Source organism: Gopherus evgoodei, chromosome 2, assembly GCF_007399415.2.
Source record: "Gopherus evgoodei ecotype Sinaloan lineage chromosome 2, rGopEvg1_v1.p, whole genome shotgun sequence".
Lineage (NCBI taxonomy): Eukaryota > Metazoa > Chordata > Testudines > Testudinidae > Gopherus > Gopherus evgoodei.
The window spans coordinates 261,511,239-261,527,754 of NC_044323.1; the positions used below are offsets into that span (position 1 = coordinate 261,511,239).

Consider the following 16,516-nt stretch of genomic DNA (forward strand, 5'->3'; position numbering starts at 1 on the left):
TTTTTTTTAACCTCAGAGCACTGAGCAGTCCTTCTTGAAACTAAGTTAGCCACATTTTGTACTTTGGATTCTTCATAGGAATTGTGGGTTATTGTGCCCTGTTGTATCTTGATGAAGTCTTTTAGTATTCTTCCCCACTGTTGCATTTTACATCCTCCCATTGCAATTTACTCACTAGATTTCTTAATTTCTCAAATCTGCTGTGCTGATTATCTAAGTAGGTGTTGTACTTCTGTAGCCTTTGAACCCGTTGATTATTATGGTGTATGCACATAATTAACAGCCAGTGGTATTAAGCTTCCTCATTATTCCCACATTCTCTATTAGTTCCCCCTAATCATAAACAGATGATCCAGGTGCATTCTTCTCTGCTTGAATCTTCTATTTTACTTGTTAGCCTAAAGCAATCTTGTTCATTAAATCCTCCACAGCTATATTTTAAAGGGCTCCCTTACAGCCTTTCGGACTCAGGTGAAACTTTTCCATTGAAGTTATGTTGCTTTATAGGTATGATTCTGGCATTTAATATGAAGAAATAGTGCTTTTTGCTGTTTAGATCAACTTGTAAACAAGTTAAGCAACAGACACTCTATTATCTCCAAATTACACAGAATATTCAAAAGGTACCTCAGTCACTGCTGTGTAACCAAAAAGAGAAAAATAGCAATCAGATTACAACTTCCAAAGTACCTTCAATTTGAAGCCCTCAAGATTGCTTACAAATATAATTCAAGTCTCACAACATTTCTCTGTGTGTGATTATTCCCAGTTTACAAATGGGGAAACAAAGGCACAGAGAGAAAGAGAGTATGCAGCTTGCCAGAGATCACATAATTTCACAGCAGAGCAGGAGATATATTTCTGGGGCCAGATCCTCCACTGGTATAATTCTGCATATCTCCATTAAAGTCACTGGAGCTACGCTGATGTATAACAGATGAGGATCTGGCTCCAGATCTTCTGAATCACAGTCTTGTGATTCAAGAAGACAGAGACAATTCAACCAAATTGTTGCATATATAAAGCATTTCTTGAAAGCATGAAAAGAAATTAGCCAATTAAAATAGCTATCTTAATTCATTAGTTAATTTTTACATAATAAAAAAGCAGTTACCCTGGTTTGTCTGAGTCTGATTTCAAACTGTGGGCCAGATCTTCAGATGGTATAAATCAACATAACTGAAGAATGGAGCTATACCAATTTATACTAGCTCAGGATCTCACTCTGAGAGTTCTCATTTTAGCACCTGTACTAGTCACCTAAAAGAGAAAAATTTTGAACACTAATGCTAGATCATGAAAGTATGTATAACTGAAAACCCATATGTGAATTGTGGAATAGTTTGAAACTTTGCTCAAAGCCCTGAGTAGTTGTAACAAACTTCAGCTGGAGTCAGAAAAGAAATCTAGTAAAGCAAAAATAGCCCTGTGCAGGCTTAATTCAACTATCAAAATGGCCTGTTGAGGTTCAGAGTGCCTTCAGATTTAAGGAATGTTTTGATCTCTTCAATCCAAGTGGTATTATCTATCTATGTTGACATTCCAGTTATGAGAATCATCTCACCAAGTTTTAGTTAAATTTAATAGTCTCCATCATTTGTCCTATTTTTTCTTGTTTTTCTTCCGTATTCTGACAGTTGTTCATAGACAGCTGAGTGCTAATTAATGCACAGCATTTATCTTATTCTTCAGTATTTGTTAAAAAAATCAAAATAGTTTAAATCTTTCTTGTTTTGAGTTTGTGTTTTGGGAGTACATGAAAAAGTTATTCAGTTATGCAAAATCTTTCCTGCTCTTCTCATATTTAGTTTAACACCTGTCTAACAAGCACTACCATGTCTGAATCCAATTTACAGCCCACGTGAAGACTGGCTAATTCATGCAATTGCCTCTCCTCAAGAACTGTTCCTTAAATCCAAATACCACATTTTTATACTGTTAGTCTTACTATTAGTCTCATACCTCTTTCACTTAACACTGAATGTCTGAGAAGACAAGCTACATCAATTCCAAATTCAGTTCCTGAAGTCATTCTTTATTATACTAAATATTTCCTCACAGGTGTCATTTATTCTCACATGGATTACAATCACTGGAAATTCTCCACAGTTCATAAGGATATCAAGCATTATTTTAAACCATATTTTGTACTAACTTCCAGGACAAGGCAGGCAGTCCTGGTTTTTTCTGGCCCAAAGGTATCTTGTAGCATATTTTTCACTAGGAACTCATTAATCAGCTGCTTCTGTCTATTTGATAGTTGCCGTGCAGTGCTTGGTGTTAATCATTCAGGGCCAGCTACTTACCTCCCGTGGGCTCTCCTCATTGGAATCTCCTTTCTTGTCAATTAGACTAGCTGTTGTTGTTATCAGTTTGAGATGGCTGCCTGTGTGTTCCTCTTTTGCTCTTCCTTTAGCTTCTAGTTTTTCTAGATGTTGTATTCTTCAGCCTTCCTTTATATTATGTCTCCATTCCATACAGGTTTGCAGCTTTTCATAACTCTCTTGATAATCATTTAATTTGATCTCTAACCATTTCAGCTTTCTTTACGTCTTTCAGTGACTTAGCTGCCATTTGAGTCCACCTGTATCTCCAGAGTAAAAATCTACTTTTACTTCATGTATAGCTCTCAGGATCTTTGTTCACAGACAAAAAGGGAACCTATGCCACATCAAACTGTCTTAGATCTTTCAATAGCCATTCTTTATGGCAGTTTGCTATTACTGCAGGTTGTCTTTTGCTTGGAACCCATTAATTACCAGGATACTGTGTTAATTCATGAACTCCTGGTTTCCAACTTGTAGTTGACCTCTTTTAATGTAATAGCCCAGATGGTTGCACTAGTTGGTACCCCAGTTTACCACATAGCACCTAATTTCTACTCAGATCAAAGTCAGCTGGCCTTTCAAAGTTTTACTTGCCCTTTTATAAACACTTGGGAAATTGTTCAGCTGCTTTCTCCTACATTGCTTTCCTTATTCACAAACTCAATACAATGATTTTGGTTCAGATCACAGTTCACACTTGCACAGTCACTCCCTTTAAATAGAAGAACTCAAAAGTATAGCATAATGGTCTCAACATTTTTATTACAAATTCATTTTAAAAGGAAAACATTTTGTGTATCTAGTCTAGCTATGCCAATATTCACTAGTCACACTCATATCAAACTTGAGTTTTGAGTGGACTCTTTTGAATGCTTCCCTTCTCATCTGGCATCTCAAAGCCAAGCTTCATCACTTAAGAGACCACATTGGTTTTTATTCTTTTAATATGCCTTCATGACCCTTTTATTTTCATCCTTTTTGTTTACATTGAAGGGATTGTGCTTGGAGAACAATGGAAGCTGATTTATGCGTGTAGGTACAAGAAATGTATTTCTCATCCATTCAGCTATTTTATTGCTCCACTTTCCCGTAAGGAAATGAACTTTTGATTTCTGTTAGCAATCATGGAATTTTACAGCACCCATCCATATCTTATTTTTGCTGAAATACTCACCTGCTTAAACACCATTACATTCTGATACGACTGAGCTGATAGGAAAAACCTTTGCATAGCTCACAAGGCCTGAATACATTAATAATCATGGCTGAATACTAATTGAATGTGAAAAAAAAATTAATTTGGCTTTGAATATTTATGTTTTTAGTAGCTATTGCTGTACAGGAAGTGGACTAGCATATTGTATGTACATCAGCTCTATGATACAACAAGGAAAAACACTCAATTATAAGGCACTGTTAAAATGTCTAAAATATCTGTGCTATTTATTTCATATTCAGGAGGACTAGGCAGGAGAGAAGAGTGCCTAATACATATTATGACGACACTACCCATACTCCTGAAAGGTATTTTCATTTATATAGTAGAAATAGATAAGTTTTAGTAATATAACATTTTGTGAGCAGTGTACTGTAGAATTATGAATTGGCCAAGAATCATGATACTGAGATTTGCAATGCATTTCATGGAGTAGTTGTTTACATTTGGAGCAATCAGGCTTTGTGGTTTGAAAAGTTAAATGTTATTTTAGCACTACATGAACTATTTTCTGTATTTTAAGTACAAATGTTACCTGGAAACATGTTTATTGGTATGGAGGAGTGGGGGAAAATACCAACAATATAGGTGAGTTAGGTGGTTTCCCCCTTAATTTCAATATGCTTCACATATCTAGGATTTTCAAGTAATTTTATTGTTAAAAGGGCAGTGTAGTTCTCAGTTGTATTATTTTAAGGTTCTGATCCAGCAAAATGCTTAAGTATATGCTTAACTTTAAGCATACAAGTAGTTGCATTGATTTCAGTGTGATTAAGCACATGCTTGAGTTCTTTGCTGAACTGAAGACTAAGTCACTATTGTCCCTTCAAAATTTAGGAGGGACATCTGAAAATTTGCACAATTCTGAGACTACATCTAGTCAGCTCAAAAGTGTGAGAAAAGTTGAGAGAATTGGTAACTCATTAACCACAACAATTTAGTCTACATTCAAACATCATACACAAATTCAATCATATTTATATCTCTTTTGTAAAATTTAGATTCGTATTTATAGATTACAACTGTCTATAGTAAAAGACCTCTACAGTATTTTTAAATAGAGGTTTGACGTTTTATTTATATAGTTATTAAAATATAATTAATCCAAACAGTTAATTTTCTAAAATCAAGATGGTCTTGATCATTTCATAAACAGCCACTATGGCAACTTTATAATTAATACAGCACTGATTTTATTTTAAATGCTGTTATTAATAAAAATAAAGACACAAAAAGGGTTGAATTTAACTCAGGTAGAAAAACTCTTCTTCTCTGGGTATCCCGGTGTTCCATCTCATTTTTTCCTTGCTGAGTGACATCCACTCCTTACTTTGTTTTTAAGATATGGTGTAGAACTTCAGCTAGATTTCCCTCAAGAAATGCCACTTCTCTTCCTAAAATTATTATATTATAAATAATTAAAAATAAATGTAAGCATAATCATCATCATAATGTAAATTACTTATTAGGCAAGGTCATTGAGTTACAATGGAATATCAGCCAGTCCAAGGCCATGGAGTCATCATGCAGACAACAGGAGTTGACTGTATTTTATGTATGTATTGCAATTTTTAACAAATGGTCTCATCCACTCCTGTGGATGTATCTACATCCAGTCCAAAACACCTGAGATAGAAAAACAAAACAGAAATAAAACCAACTCAGTTGCACCAAATCCATGAGATCAAGCCACAATTAGAACATTATCACACCCTAACCCATCAGCTTACTCCTATCCCTAAGGAAAAGGCCAAGGGAACAAATGGACATTTCAGTATAACCTGGAAGTAAACAAATTCTCAGTTTAGCAAACTGATATGAGAATCTGATTTCACAGTTGAGGACCCCTAACTGAAAATGCACCTCTCCCACACCCCTAGCATTCTCCCAATTTAACTAAGATATTGAGTGCCTAAAATGATCTCAATTGTCATGTTAAAATAGGAAAAGAGATGGAATCTCAAAGGTAACCAAAGATCCAACCCAGTTAAGACTTTACAAATTAAAGCCAGAAATGGATTGAAAAATCAGTGAAGATCAACAAGGATAACACACCTTCTCTAAGAAACACCCTTTAATGAATGGACCATCATGTTCTATGGTTTCAGAGCAGTCCTAAGAAGTAGCTCCTGTGGCATGCATTGCAGTAATCCAAACCTGAGTTGACAAAGTAGCAGATCACTGATATAAATTTTGAACCTGAAACACAAGTTTGCAACATGTTAGTAAAGCACACATGATCAGGAGCACTTTTGCCTTCTGCTATTGCCTGATAATCCAAAACAGGGATCAGCAACCTTTGGCACGTCAGGGAAATCCAATGGCAGGCCAGGACGGTTTGTTTACCTGCAGCATCCGCAGGTTCAGCCAATCGCAACTCCCACTGGCCACGGTTCAGGCCAACGGGGACTGCAGGAAGTGACAGCCAGTACACCCCTTGGCCCACAGCACTTCCCACAGCCCCCATTGGCCTGGACTGGTGAACTGCCAGTGGATTTCGCTTATGGGCTGCATGCCAAAAGTTGCCAATCTGTGATCCAGAAGCTGGTGGGTCCTGTGTAAGTTGCCTCATCCAAGTCTTGGTCCTGGCCAGATACTACATAACCCCATCAACTGCTCTAGCCAAGTTTGGAGATGAACTGCTGGTGACATCCACATAGTAAAGATGCAAGTAAAGTCCATTCCACTTCATTGTCTTCTCTTAACTACCTAATATACACATTGATCAGGAAGGGAGACAGCAGAATTATGTGATACCTCACATGAGATTGCTCCAATTCTACACCCTGAGACCTCAGAGGAAAGAACTATGTTACTCAAGAACTACTCCATCCATTCTTGCCATGTTTTGCAATAGTTTCAGCAAATACCTTGTGCTCAACAGTATCAAAATCACTAAGAAGTTCGGCATGGACACTCGGTTTGGGATTTTCAATGGAGCCCAGGGAAATTAGGCATCCAACTCCCTTTGGTTTTCAAGTATCCCATAGACTTCTTTGAAAATCTCGGTCCTAGTTCTTGTTCGCCATCTTCAGAAGATCACTGATCCATGAAACCACTGTAGTCTCAATGCTTCATACCCAGGCCACTTGCAGGAGATCTGAGGATTCCATGTAGTACCAAAGTTGTTTTGCATCACCAGCTCTCTAACCCAGAGTTATGTGAATTGCACGTTTCCAGAGTTTTAGTGTAATGAAGGTAAGAAGATTATCATGTGGTTTTTGGAAGAAGGACAGGTATTTAACTTAGAGGCTGTGAGTCCATCTGCCCAGAGTCTCTTTTTCCAATTCTGCTTCCATTCAAACATAACAGTAGTGATGCACAACTCAGCCCTGTGGCACTTCCTGCTGGTCTGGTATGGGAATTAGCTTTCCAGCCTTGGAGTACCCTCTGCAGGCCAATGTGTCACTGATTCTATGTCCCTCCCAGACCCCGGGTACCCCTCTCCCTTGGGTGCTGCCCCCTGGCAGTACCCCACTCTCTGCACTCCCCTCCCAGGGGAAACCCCACCCTCTATCCCCACCTTGCCGCAGTGTTCACTGCCAGTCCTTATCTAGCCCCCACACTCTGGAGCAGACTGCAGTCCATATCGCTCATCATTGGTGGGGGTGCAGGGGGGTTGAACCTGCTGCCTCCACCTACCCCCGGGCTGCACCTCTGCAACCCCAGTACTTTTCAGGCCTTTGGTTAGGCCTGCAGCCTGGGGTTTTCCAGGTGGGAGCTCCTCAGCTTCCTTGCCCCATTCCCCAGAACTGCTCTACTCTGGTACTTTACTCAAATCCCAGGCATCCAGGCCCTTCTCTCTCTGTGCCTAGAGAGAGACTGCCTGTGCTCCTGGCCCACAGCCTCTTTATAGGGCCAGCTGTGGCCTGATTGGTGCGTGGCCCAGCTGTGGCTACTTCCCCAATCAGCCCAGGTTTTCCCCTACCACAGCCCTGTCCCAGGGCTGTTTTAAGCCCTTCAGGGCAGGAGGGGGGATGGCCACCCCACTACAATAACCTTTATACAAACTGCTTGATGTTGTTTTTGACTGATGTTGCTGATGTCATGTTACAAGTGTTTAAATCGTTTAGCTCATCTAGAGCAGTGCAGAGTAATAATGATTGTCATTTCATTGATTTTTCATTGTGGGGGCTTAATGAAATGCAACACCCCCCTCCACCTCCCTCCAAAACAAATTAAAAATCCCACTAAAAAAAAATCGTCAATAGATAACAGTAAACAGAATTTTAAAAAATGCTTTACTTTTTAGAAGTGTTTTTAGGACATAGGTAAAGAAAATGGTTTGGCTTACAGTATATGGCTTTTAAGTTTGACATTATTCCTCTGTGGTCTAATCTTAAAAAGTATTCCACAAAGACTCAAAGGCAATGGAAATATTGCATTCAAAAGCATTGAAGGATCAAACCTTAAAAAAAGAAGTTAATAGTTAGGCAAACTTGCTGAAAATGATAGAATTCACTTACTGAAATATGTTGGGAATTAGATCTGGAAAAAATATACATAACTGTTGCCAGAAAGCAGCTGTTTTTCCTGATACCTCTTAGCAAAGAAGAGGAAATGCAGAAAACATATTGGAAGCAATTGAAAAAAATCTCCAGATTAGTGAGAAGCAAATATGACACATGAATTATAGCGTTTTTAATATTACCATATTTATTTATAACACCTCTTTATTTTAACTGCATTGTAAAGGTGGTACAATGGTGCAAGTTCATGGGCAGATCATGTAGTCAATGGTTCAGCTGAAAACTATGGGTAAGTAAAGAGTGTAGCGTTACCAAATATGTGTTCCTAATCTGCTTGTAGAGTTGACTAATTGTAATAACAAATTTTATTTTTGACATCATGTAAATCATCCTCCATTTCTTTCTCCACTGATCCCAGAAAAGGCATATTTGTTGGCTTGTCCTTTACAAGGTTTCTATTATGAGGATGGAAAGAACAGTGATGATGCTTGAACTACTTTATGTGCATCTTTTCAATATGCCAGGTTGTTCTTGAGAAAAAGGATTATGGTGGACAAAGGACACATACAATTTGGAACAAAATAAATTTAAGTCCAGTATTGAATTTAGCTTAAAGAAATTGGACCTGATCCGACCAGCTCTTACTGCAGTGAGCATCCTCATTGGGGGCTTGTTGAGTGGGATCTTGGGGGATCAAGTGCGATGCGGTCAGTTCTGAAGTCCTTACTCCCATTGATTTACTGGGAATTTTTCTGTAGTGAGGGCTGGTTAAGGTCTTCATCAGTGGACCTGCAGTGTTCTTTTCTTTTCTTTTCTTTAACAATAATTTTATGTAAAAATACCTTATATTTATTTTAGGATAAATATGAATTCATTATATAAAAATAATAACCACTTATCTGTCTCTGTCCTATAATATTTTAAATCTCAAAAATATGTTTTAAATTACACAAAATAAAGCCTGTAAATATAAATGGATATTTGAAATGCTACATGTATTGTGCCAATTTTTCAAATATAAAGTAGTATAGAAAAAATTCCATAACCATTGAAAGAGTAAAAAGTTATATTTTCATTTTGTTTCTTTAGTAACATTATTTGTGTCTCTAGTATGGAAATTGTGTATTTATTCATTTTTCTATAGCAGCACAAAGTAGACATTTAACTTTGCAGAAATATTTAATCAAATATATGTTTGCCTTTATAAAACAGATGAACAAGTCTCAAGCTAAGCTGATCTGATTATTATAGACTGTACAAGTGTGAACGATTGACCATGTATATTGAAAGAAATTGTAGATATGTGATCACTTATTTTAATATCTTTAGGACTAAAGATTTAACTAAAATAGTAATTTGTATTTGCTATGTGAGTTTCAGTGTTAATGAGAATTTTTTGTTAGCCATCTAGTCTGGCATCCTTGTATATTACAGGCCAACAACACTACTCACCCAGAGAATTATGACAAAAGTTAAAAAAAAATTAATCAGTGTTCCTGCTCTGCAGCTATGTTTGTAACAGACTTTTGGCTGTGCCCCAGAGTAACATCATCCAACGTCCTTTCCTGTCCCTTTTCTTTCTGTGCACTCACCTGCCTGCTGACTATTCAGTTTCAGTTTAACTGGTAATGGGAAACATCCTCTTGCAGAGCCTGGGGTAGAGCATGCATGTGAACTTCTCCTGAAACAGTGCATGAGCCATGCAAATGAAATTAAAAAATGAATGCTTTTCATTATCTTTTTCTGTTCTAGATATATAAGTTATTCCTTGTGATGGTTTTAGGTACAAAATGTTCCACTGATTATTTGTTTTCCAATTTGACAGTTTCCCCTCAATACATCTGCAATTAAGTGATCTATCAGTAGTTGTAGTATAAAAATATATTTATACTGAAAATTGACGTAGCAGGTCCTAGCTCCGTCTTGTTGTTTTTTTAAACTCCAAATTAGAAAGAATATTAATTTGGTCCATTAAACTAATGCTATGAAGTGCAAAAAAAAACAATAGAAGTTGAAGGTCTAAGCCATTTTGTTGCACTAGAAACTTAGAATACCTTTATTATTTATCTGATCTTTCGTAGGCTCAGCTCATAATAGAGGTTAATATGATAAGGTATCAGAGGAAAAAATAACCAAAGTTTGTAATTCAAGAAACAGTTTATGTTGGTACCCTGTGTACCAATTTTAATTAAGATCAGCACAGCTGTTACAAAAAAAGCAAAAGTTGGTTTGGGGAAGCTATGGTTCAATTTGACATTTAACCAGACCATTAAGAATATTTTGAATATTTTAAAAATCCTTAATTATGCAAACTTTTCAAATAATGAAATTAATTACATTATTATGAGAGGAATTAAACAAGGGATTAATTCCATGGACTTTGGGCCAAATCCTGATCTTTTTTAAACTCAATGGCAACACTTCCATTGATTTCAATGGGGCCAGATTTACACCCTGCAAGTGGTCCCATTGACATATGGCACTACGGCTGGTGCATAAAGTTAAGCAGATACATAAATCTTTCCAGAATCAAAGCCTTTCTGTGGACTCTTAGAATTATAATTAAAGATATCCCAGGGTATCAGTCTTTTAAAGCAAATTACTAGTGAAAAATAAAGGAAAATTAAATCAGAAATTGTGTTATTAGTAGCATATAAGATTTGGAACAAAACCCCAGAAATTCAGAGCAGAGGCTGAACCTTTGTCACTAACTGTTGTAGGCTGAATTATATGTCATGTATTTCATCCAAATGTAGTGTTCAACCCTGAAAGCTTCTGTGCACTCAAACGCAGTCCAGAAAAACACTCACGTTTAATTCTGAGTCTGAGAATGGTCCCATTGACATCAGTGGGAATACTCATGTAGTTAAGTGTTTTGCTGGGTTGGACTAGAGTGTTCAGCGCCTTTAAGGAATTGAGCCCTTATTGGGCATTGTTTCTGTTTGTATTGCCTGATATAGCCCTTGCTTCTCATTCATTAAATTACATGGTCAGTAGGGAATTTTGAAAATTGCTACCGTGCATATACATCTTTCCATTTTAAGGTGCCATTTTAATTAAATATTTCTGAGCTTTCCAGTGAGTGGGTGAATTTATGTATACACTGAATTACCTAGGGGAAAATATCATTTTAAACATATAATGTAAGACTTAATTCTGGATTTTCATGTTTGAATAATTTTAGTATTTCTATTAACATTGATGGAGATTTAGTATACTCAGTTGTAGGGAATGGGCTGTGGGAGAGGAGAAGGCAGCAGAAGAGAAGCAAGATTAGAGAGAGAGAGCCAAAAGTGGTTGTTGAGATACAAAGCACTGCTGAAAGACAGTTGTGTTTCTGTAGGTGGTGGGAGGAGGGAGAAGAGGTCCATGAATACAAGAAACCTGGGTTGTTGTTTTTTTTTAAATTAATATATTCAAAATGATAGCAAAAGAGTGTTTACATTTGTTCACATTCACATAGTGAAAGGATACCTTGCATAAATGTCCAACCACTCAAATTGTTTTTTTAAAGATTTTTGTATTAAAATTTAAAATTAAGGAGCCATACTGAAATAAAAATAAGTCAAACCATGCCATTGTATGCATGCAGAGGTCCCTGTACCATGTAGGATTCGTATGCTAATTTTTTGAGAAATAATCTTAGGGTTTGTCCACACATAGACATAGTGCATGGCAAGATGGGGTGTAAATCTACTGTGCAGTAGCCTGCTGAGTACTAACTGGCCCTGTGGACCCCACTAGTGTGCACTAAAAGTTCTGTAGTGCACTCTGACCTGCTGTTTGAAACAGCAGAAGGTCAGAGTCCACTACAGAACTGCTAGGGCTTGTCTTCACTGCAACAGTTAGCTTGAGTTAGTACACTCAGGTTACTGCACTCAAGATATGGTAGCTTGAATGAGAGGGACCACACTTCAAAACAGCACTGGCACTGTGATTGGATTAGCAGAGTGATTGGATTAGCTGCTGCTGAGTTGTTGTAATTTGAGCTGTTGCATCCTCGCCGCATTAATAGCTAGAGCATCATCATCACTCAGGCTTCAACCTACCCACTCCTGACAGGTCAGCTAGTTCAAGGCGGGTAGTATAGACATACTCTAAAAGTGGAAAGTGAGATCCTTTAAATTTAGCTAACAATGTCATCACTCATGGTGCTGTGTGTGCTTTCATTTAAAGTTGTATTAAATATGATCTGTGACAACTGAAGATTTATTAGAAAGTTTTATTAATAATTAGAAAGTCCTGAATCCCTTTTCTGAACAGTACACACTCTACTTGTACCAAGTCTTGGATGTTAGTGAGATTTTTTTTTTAATATTTAAACTGAGATATAATGTAAGGAAAAGCTATTCAGGTAACTTTTAGAAGTATTTTTAAAACGTATTAGTTATTCTTTCTCTTTTCTTCCAAGGTCTATGTTGTTGAACTCATGGTATTATTATGAGCTGGGTGAAACCTTGGAATGGGTTAAAACTTCACTCAAACTGATGATTGAATGCGCCCTTTATTTAAGATAGTTGTAAGAGATATTTAAGGGGCCAAACCTAAAACAAGGCCAAATAGAGTGTGCCTGGAAACCAGCACCAGGTTGTTGGGAGATTCCACTTGGTATTATGATCAAATAGGTGGATGTGGATGTGTGTGAGGGAAAGCAGAACACACACACGCTGAGAACAGATGAGAACAGGGAAAGAGTCAAAAAGCAAGCAAGTCCAGCAGGAGCCTGTGAGCATAGGGTGACCATGGGAAAAGTTAGAGAGAAAGATTCTTGGCATATTGGCTAAAGAGGCTTGGGGCTGTAAACTGAAAAACTGCTTCTCTTTCTTTTGGTTCCTCATTCATTTGTTGAAGGAGGACTTTGTATAGTCCTTATAAATAAACGAGATTGCATCAAAGAATACTAGGGTGACCAGATGTCCCGATTTTTGGGTCTTTTTCTTATATAGGCTTGATTACCCACACCTTCATCCCAATTTTTCACACTTGCTGTATGGTCACTCTAAAGAATACCAGTCTGCATTAATTTCTGCTTCCAAGTAGAATGTCCCCAGGGCCCTGAAATTTGACTGTCCGCTCAGGTCAAAGATGGGCAACAGAATTAAGTGAATTGGCATTATAGGAAGAAAAAATAGGAAAAAATGGACCAAATCAGTTTTTAAAAACTTCTTAAAATATTTCTGTAATAGTAGTTCTAACATTAACAGATGACATGAGACCGTGGTGTGGCATAAAGGTTTTGTTGGCACTTGCTTGGAATGACTAGTGTAATTCACTTATGACATTGTTCATATGTAATGCAACCATCCTAAACTGATGTCAGTGAAGAGTCAGATAATGAGTGTAGTTCCACTGAAAATTTTTATACTATAGCATTACTTATTCTCTATATACTTATAACACACACACAATAGTATATGCCATATAATATTTGACTGACTATTCACATACATTACTTTATTTATATTTTATTTTCTAGAGTAGATGCAAGCATTGAACTCTTTTCTGCACTAAATACTATACCAGAACATACTTTTATATTATGTTAAGCTTCTTTATACTTATTTGATTATGATCCTCATAAAAATGAAATTAACCTGCTGCTTCTAACTAGCTACAGTATTTCTCTATCTCTGTGCTGTTACAACGAACTGCTTCTTCACATCTTCACACACTTCCTGTTACGACATTCATGACTCAATGGTATTACTAGAAATCTCACTTTTTGCAGACATGCTTATTTATGTTATGCTAACAGAGGATCTTGTGTCTGTGACTAAACAGCAGAGTTCCTATAGCTAGTAGAAGAACAGCATGTCCGAGGATTGAAATCCAGCAACCTTCCACGGACACTGACAGGTATCCCATTGGATAATAGCTGGCCTATTCTTGAAGTAGTGACTATTAGATATTGTACCTTTTGTATTTCTCTTGTTATTTGCTAAGTGTTTTTAGAAGTAGTGAAAGCCTGATATGATCACAAAAGTTGCATTAAAAACCCTTCCATAGTGTACATTTATACTTCTTTTTCTTCAGTTTTTTGTTACAAGGACATATTAACTACTTTTGAAATTTTAACAAACTGATTTTAACTGGCCTACTACTATAACCTACATTTTATGTATTGTGCACAGTAAAATTAATATTGCACATGGGATGGCAGCTAAAATATGGGAAGAACGTCCAATCGTTTTGGGAAATAGTGAGATGTCTGTGTGCATGTTTATGATTATACACTGCTGTTTGCCTCCTAAAAGTCTTTCTGTACAAATGCAGTAGATAAATTTCTATTTATTCATTTGATGAAGATTCTCCTTTTTACTTGTTAAGAAAAGTAACATTCATTTTTGAATAATTAAAAATTAGAAATGGTAACTTCGTGTATCGAAAAAACTATTAACTTTGGACATTCCGAGAATATGAGCATGAACCAATGCACATAGGTTAGTAGTTAACTCAAGGCATTGTAACCCTTCAAATTAGATGCTAGTGAACAGAATTTACAATTATTACTGTATACTAGGGGTGACTTTCCTTATAACAACTTGGTAATTCTAAATTTTGGCCTTTTAAAGTGTTTATTTTAAACTTAGAATAGCCAGAGTGCTGTTCTACATGGTGCCTTACAGAAAGCTGAAACTTTGTCAATGTGATAGATATGCTTGGTTAAGATGTAAACACCTACTGATCCATTCTTCCATCAGTGTGTGGGAGAATTATATGCACAAATCTCCCACAGGCTGATAAGACAATAGATCACCTAAAGTGAATGTTCTTTGCCAGTAGAGACAGAAGGATGGTGACGTAGGTAGTACTAAAGGAGAAGTGAAAGGCCATACTGACATTTCATTAGATTTAAAAATGAAAACCTTTGCACAAAGTCTATTGGTAATGCAAAAGAGTTTCAAAACACTTTAAGTAATACTGTGGGTGTTGGATAGCTTTAACTTTGACTATCTATTTTTCCCCTTTAAAATGGCTTTCAGTAGTTCATATGCAATAAATTATTGGATAGGATTTTCAAAAGCACCTTAGTTACTCAGGCACTCATGTCCCACTGAAAGTCAATTCAGTCACTTAGGGGGTTTAAAAAATGTCATCCATCCACTGTTATGGCCAGATTGTGACCAATGCAGCCATATATTATAGGTGATGTGGAGCTGCATTTCTGCAGCTAGTTCTTTGGTTGGCATTGTATCTCTTCTGCAAATTACAGCATGTGCACCCTTCTGAAGAGGGTGCAAGGACCAGGCACTGCCTGATCCCGGACAGCAAACCCAACTCCTACAGTGGGCAGAGACTGCCTCTTTTACAGAGATGAGCATGGAAGCAGCACTAGTTCTACAAGGGTTTTCTCACTCCCTTAGTATAAGAACTCCAGTTGTGCTTGGCCCCATTGTGGAAGGCAGAAGGAAGAGAGAGAGAGATGTTCCTTGTGCCAACTCCTTCTCTTTCCACCTGCACAAGGACTAGGCAGAGTCTGGCTTCAGTCAAGCACTGTTTTTATAATTCAGGTCTAGGGGGGAATTGCTTTCTTCAGAATTTATTTCTGTAACCAGAGAAAGCTTATTTTTTCACCACCATGTGGATGCCTGACTCTCTTACTCATTTGTAGCACTGAATTGCTTCTTTAAATGGTTATCTAAGCTAAGCAATATCTACTACAAAGCTAAGGTTACACTTCTTTGTTTATCCACAATGTTAAAGAAGCGAGACAGTGGATGTTTTGGCTGATCAAGCTTCCCATTCAGAAACAGAATTGATAGAGCCAGAAGAAGACATGAGGTAATCTTTGTGGGTTTGTGCCAGGCTAGTTTTACTTCTCCCCTGATTGTCAGTGCCTTCAGTTTATAGTTACTATTATGCGTCTCATTGTGGTGTGTTTTGTTTGTTGCGAGTTTTAGAAGTAGGATAATGGTGACTGGCATTATTCTGGACCTGTCTGGGGGAATTTCATTTTGTTTTCTACGAATTCAATTATACCTCATGGAAGGTGCGAACAGACATTCATTTTAATGACCCTTTTATCAAAGCACTCGGCAAAGTTAGCAGCCCTAGAGAAAACTTTGCTCTGCCTCAGTACTGTCTTTTATAAAAATAATGCTGTTAATAACATAAGACTCTTCATAATGAGGCTGCCTGCAGTCTCTCTCTCTATTTAAAATACTAATTAAAACTTGACTTTTTGTTACATTTAATCACCATGCAGTCACTCTTCTTATTAACCATCTTCATTGTAAAATACAGGACTTAGCTGTAGGAAGAGCCTTAAAAGTTACTATTAGGTTAAGAGATTGTAATTCTGTCGAAATTCCATGAACTCCATTGGAGGTGTGTGAGGTACAAATGATTACAGATTGAGCCCAACTAATATGTACAAACTAGTTTTAAAATTTAAAATAGATGTGTATAATTAAGGAAGTTGCTAGCCAACTTTTTCCCCTTTGCAAGCAAAAGGATCAGACTATGACCTGAGATAGAAAAGTACTACAGAAATCCAATAATTA

At 37.0% G+C, this 16,516-nt stretch overlaps 1 protein-coding gene across 40 annotated transcripts in view; it reads left to right on the forward strand.

The window, feature by feature from the left end:
- Positions 1-16,516, forward strand: part of RIMS2 (regulating synaptic membrane exocytosis 2) — an 884,385-nt gene that overhangs the window by 639,705 nt on the left and 228,164 nt on the right. For 23 of the 40 annotated variants that reach the window (XM_030553644.1, XM_030553646.1, XM_030553647.1 and 20 more), the window contains 2 exons: positions 3,786-3,851; positions 8,239-8,301. The exons of 10 other annotated variants lie outside the window; for them this stretch is intronic. In XM_030553644.1, coding sequence (XP_030409504.1) covers positions 3,786-3,851; positions 8,239-8,301 — 129 coding nt within the window. Of the gene's footprint in view, positions 1-3,785; positions 3,852-8,238; positions 8,302-15,679; positions 15,795-16,516 lie in introns of those variants that run through there. 7 more of the 40 variants (XR_003999196.1, XR_003999198.1, XR_003999197.1 and 4 more) reach the window with 2 other exon arrangements.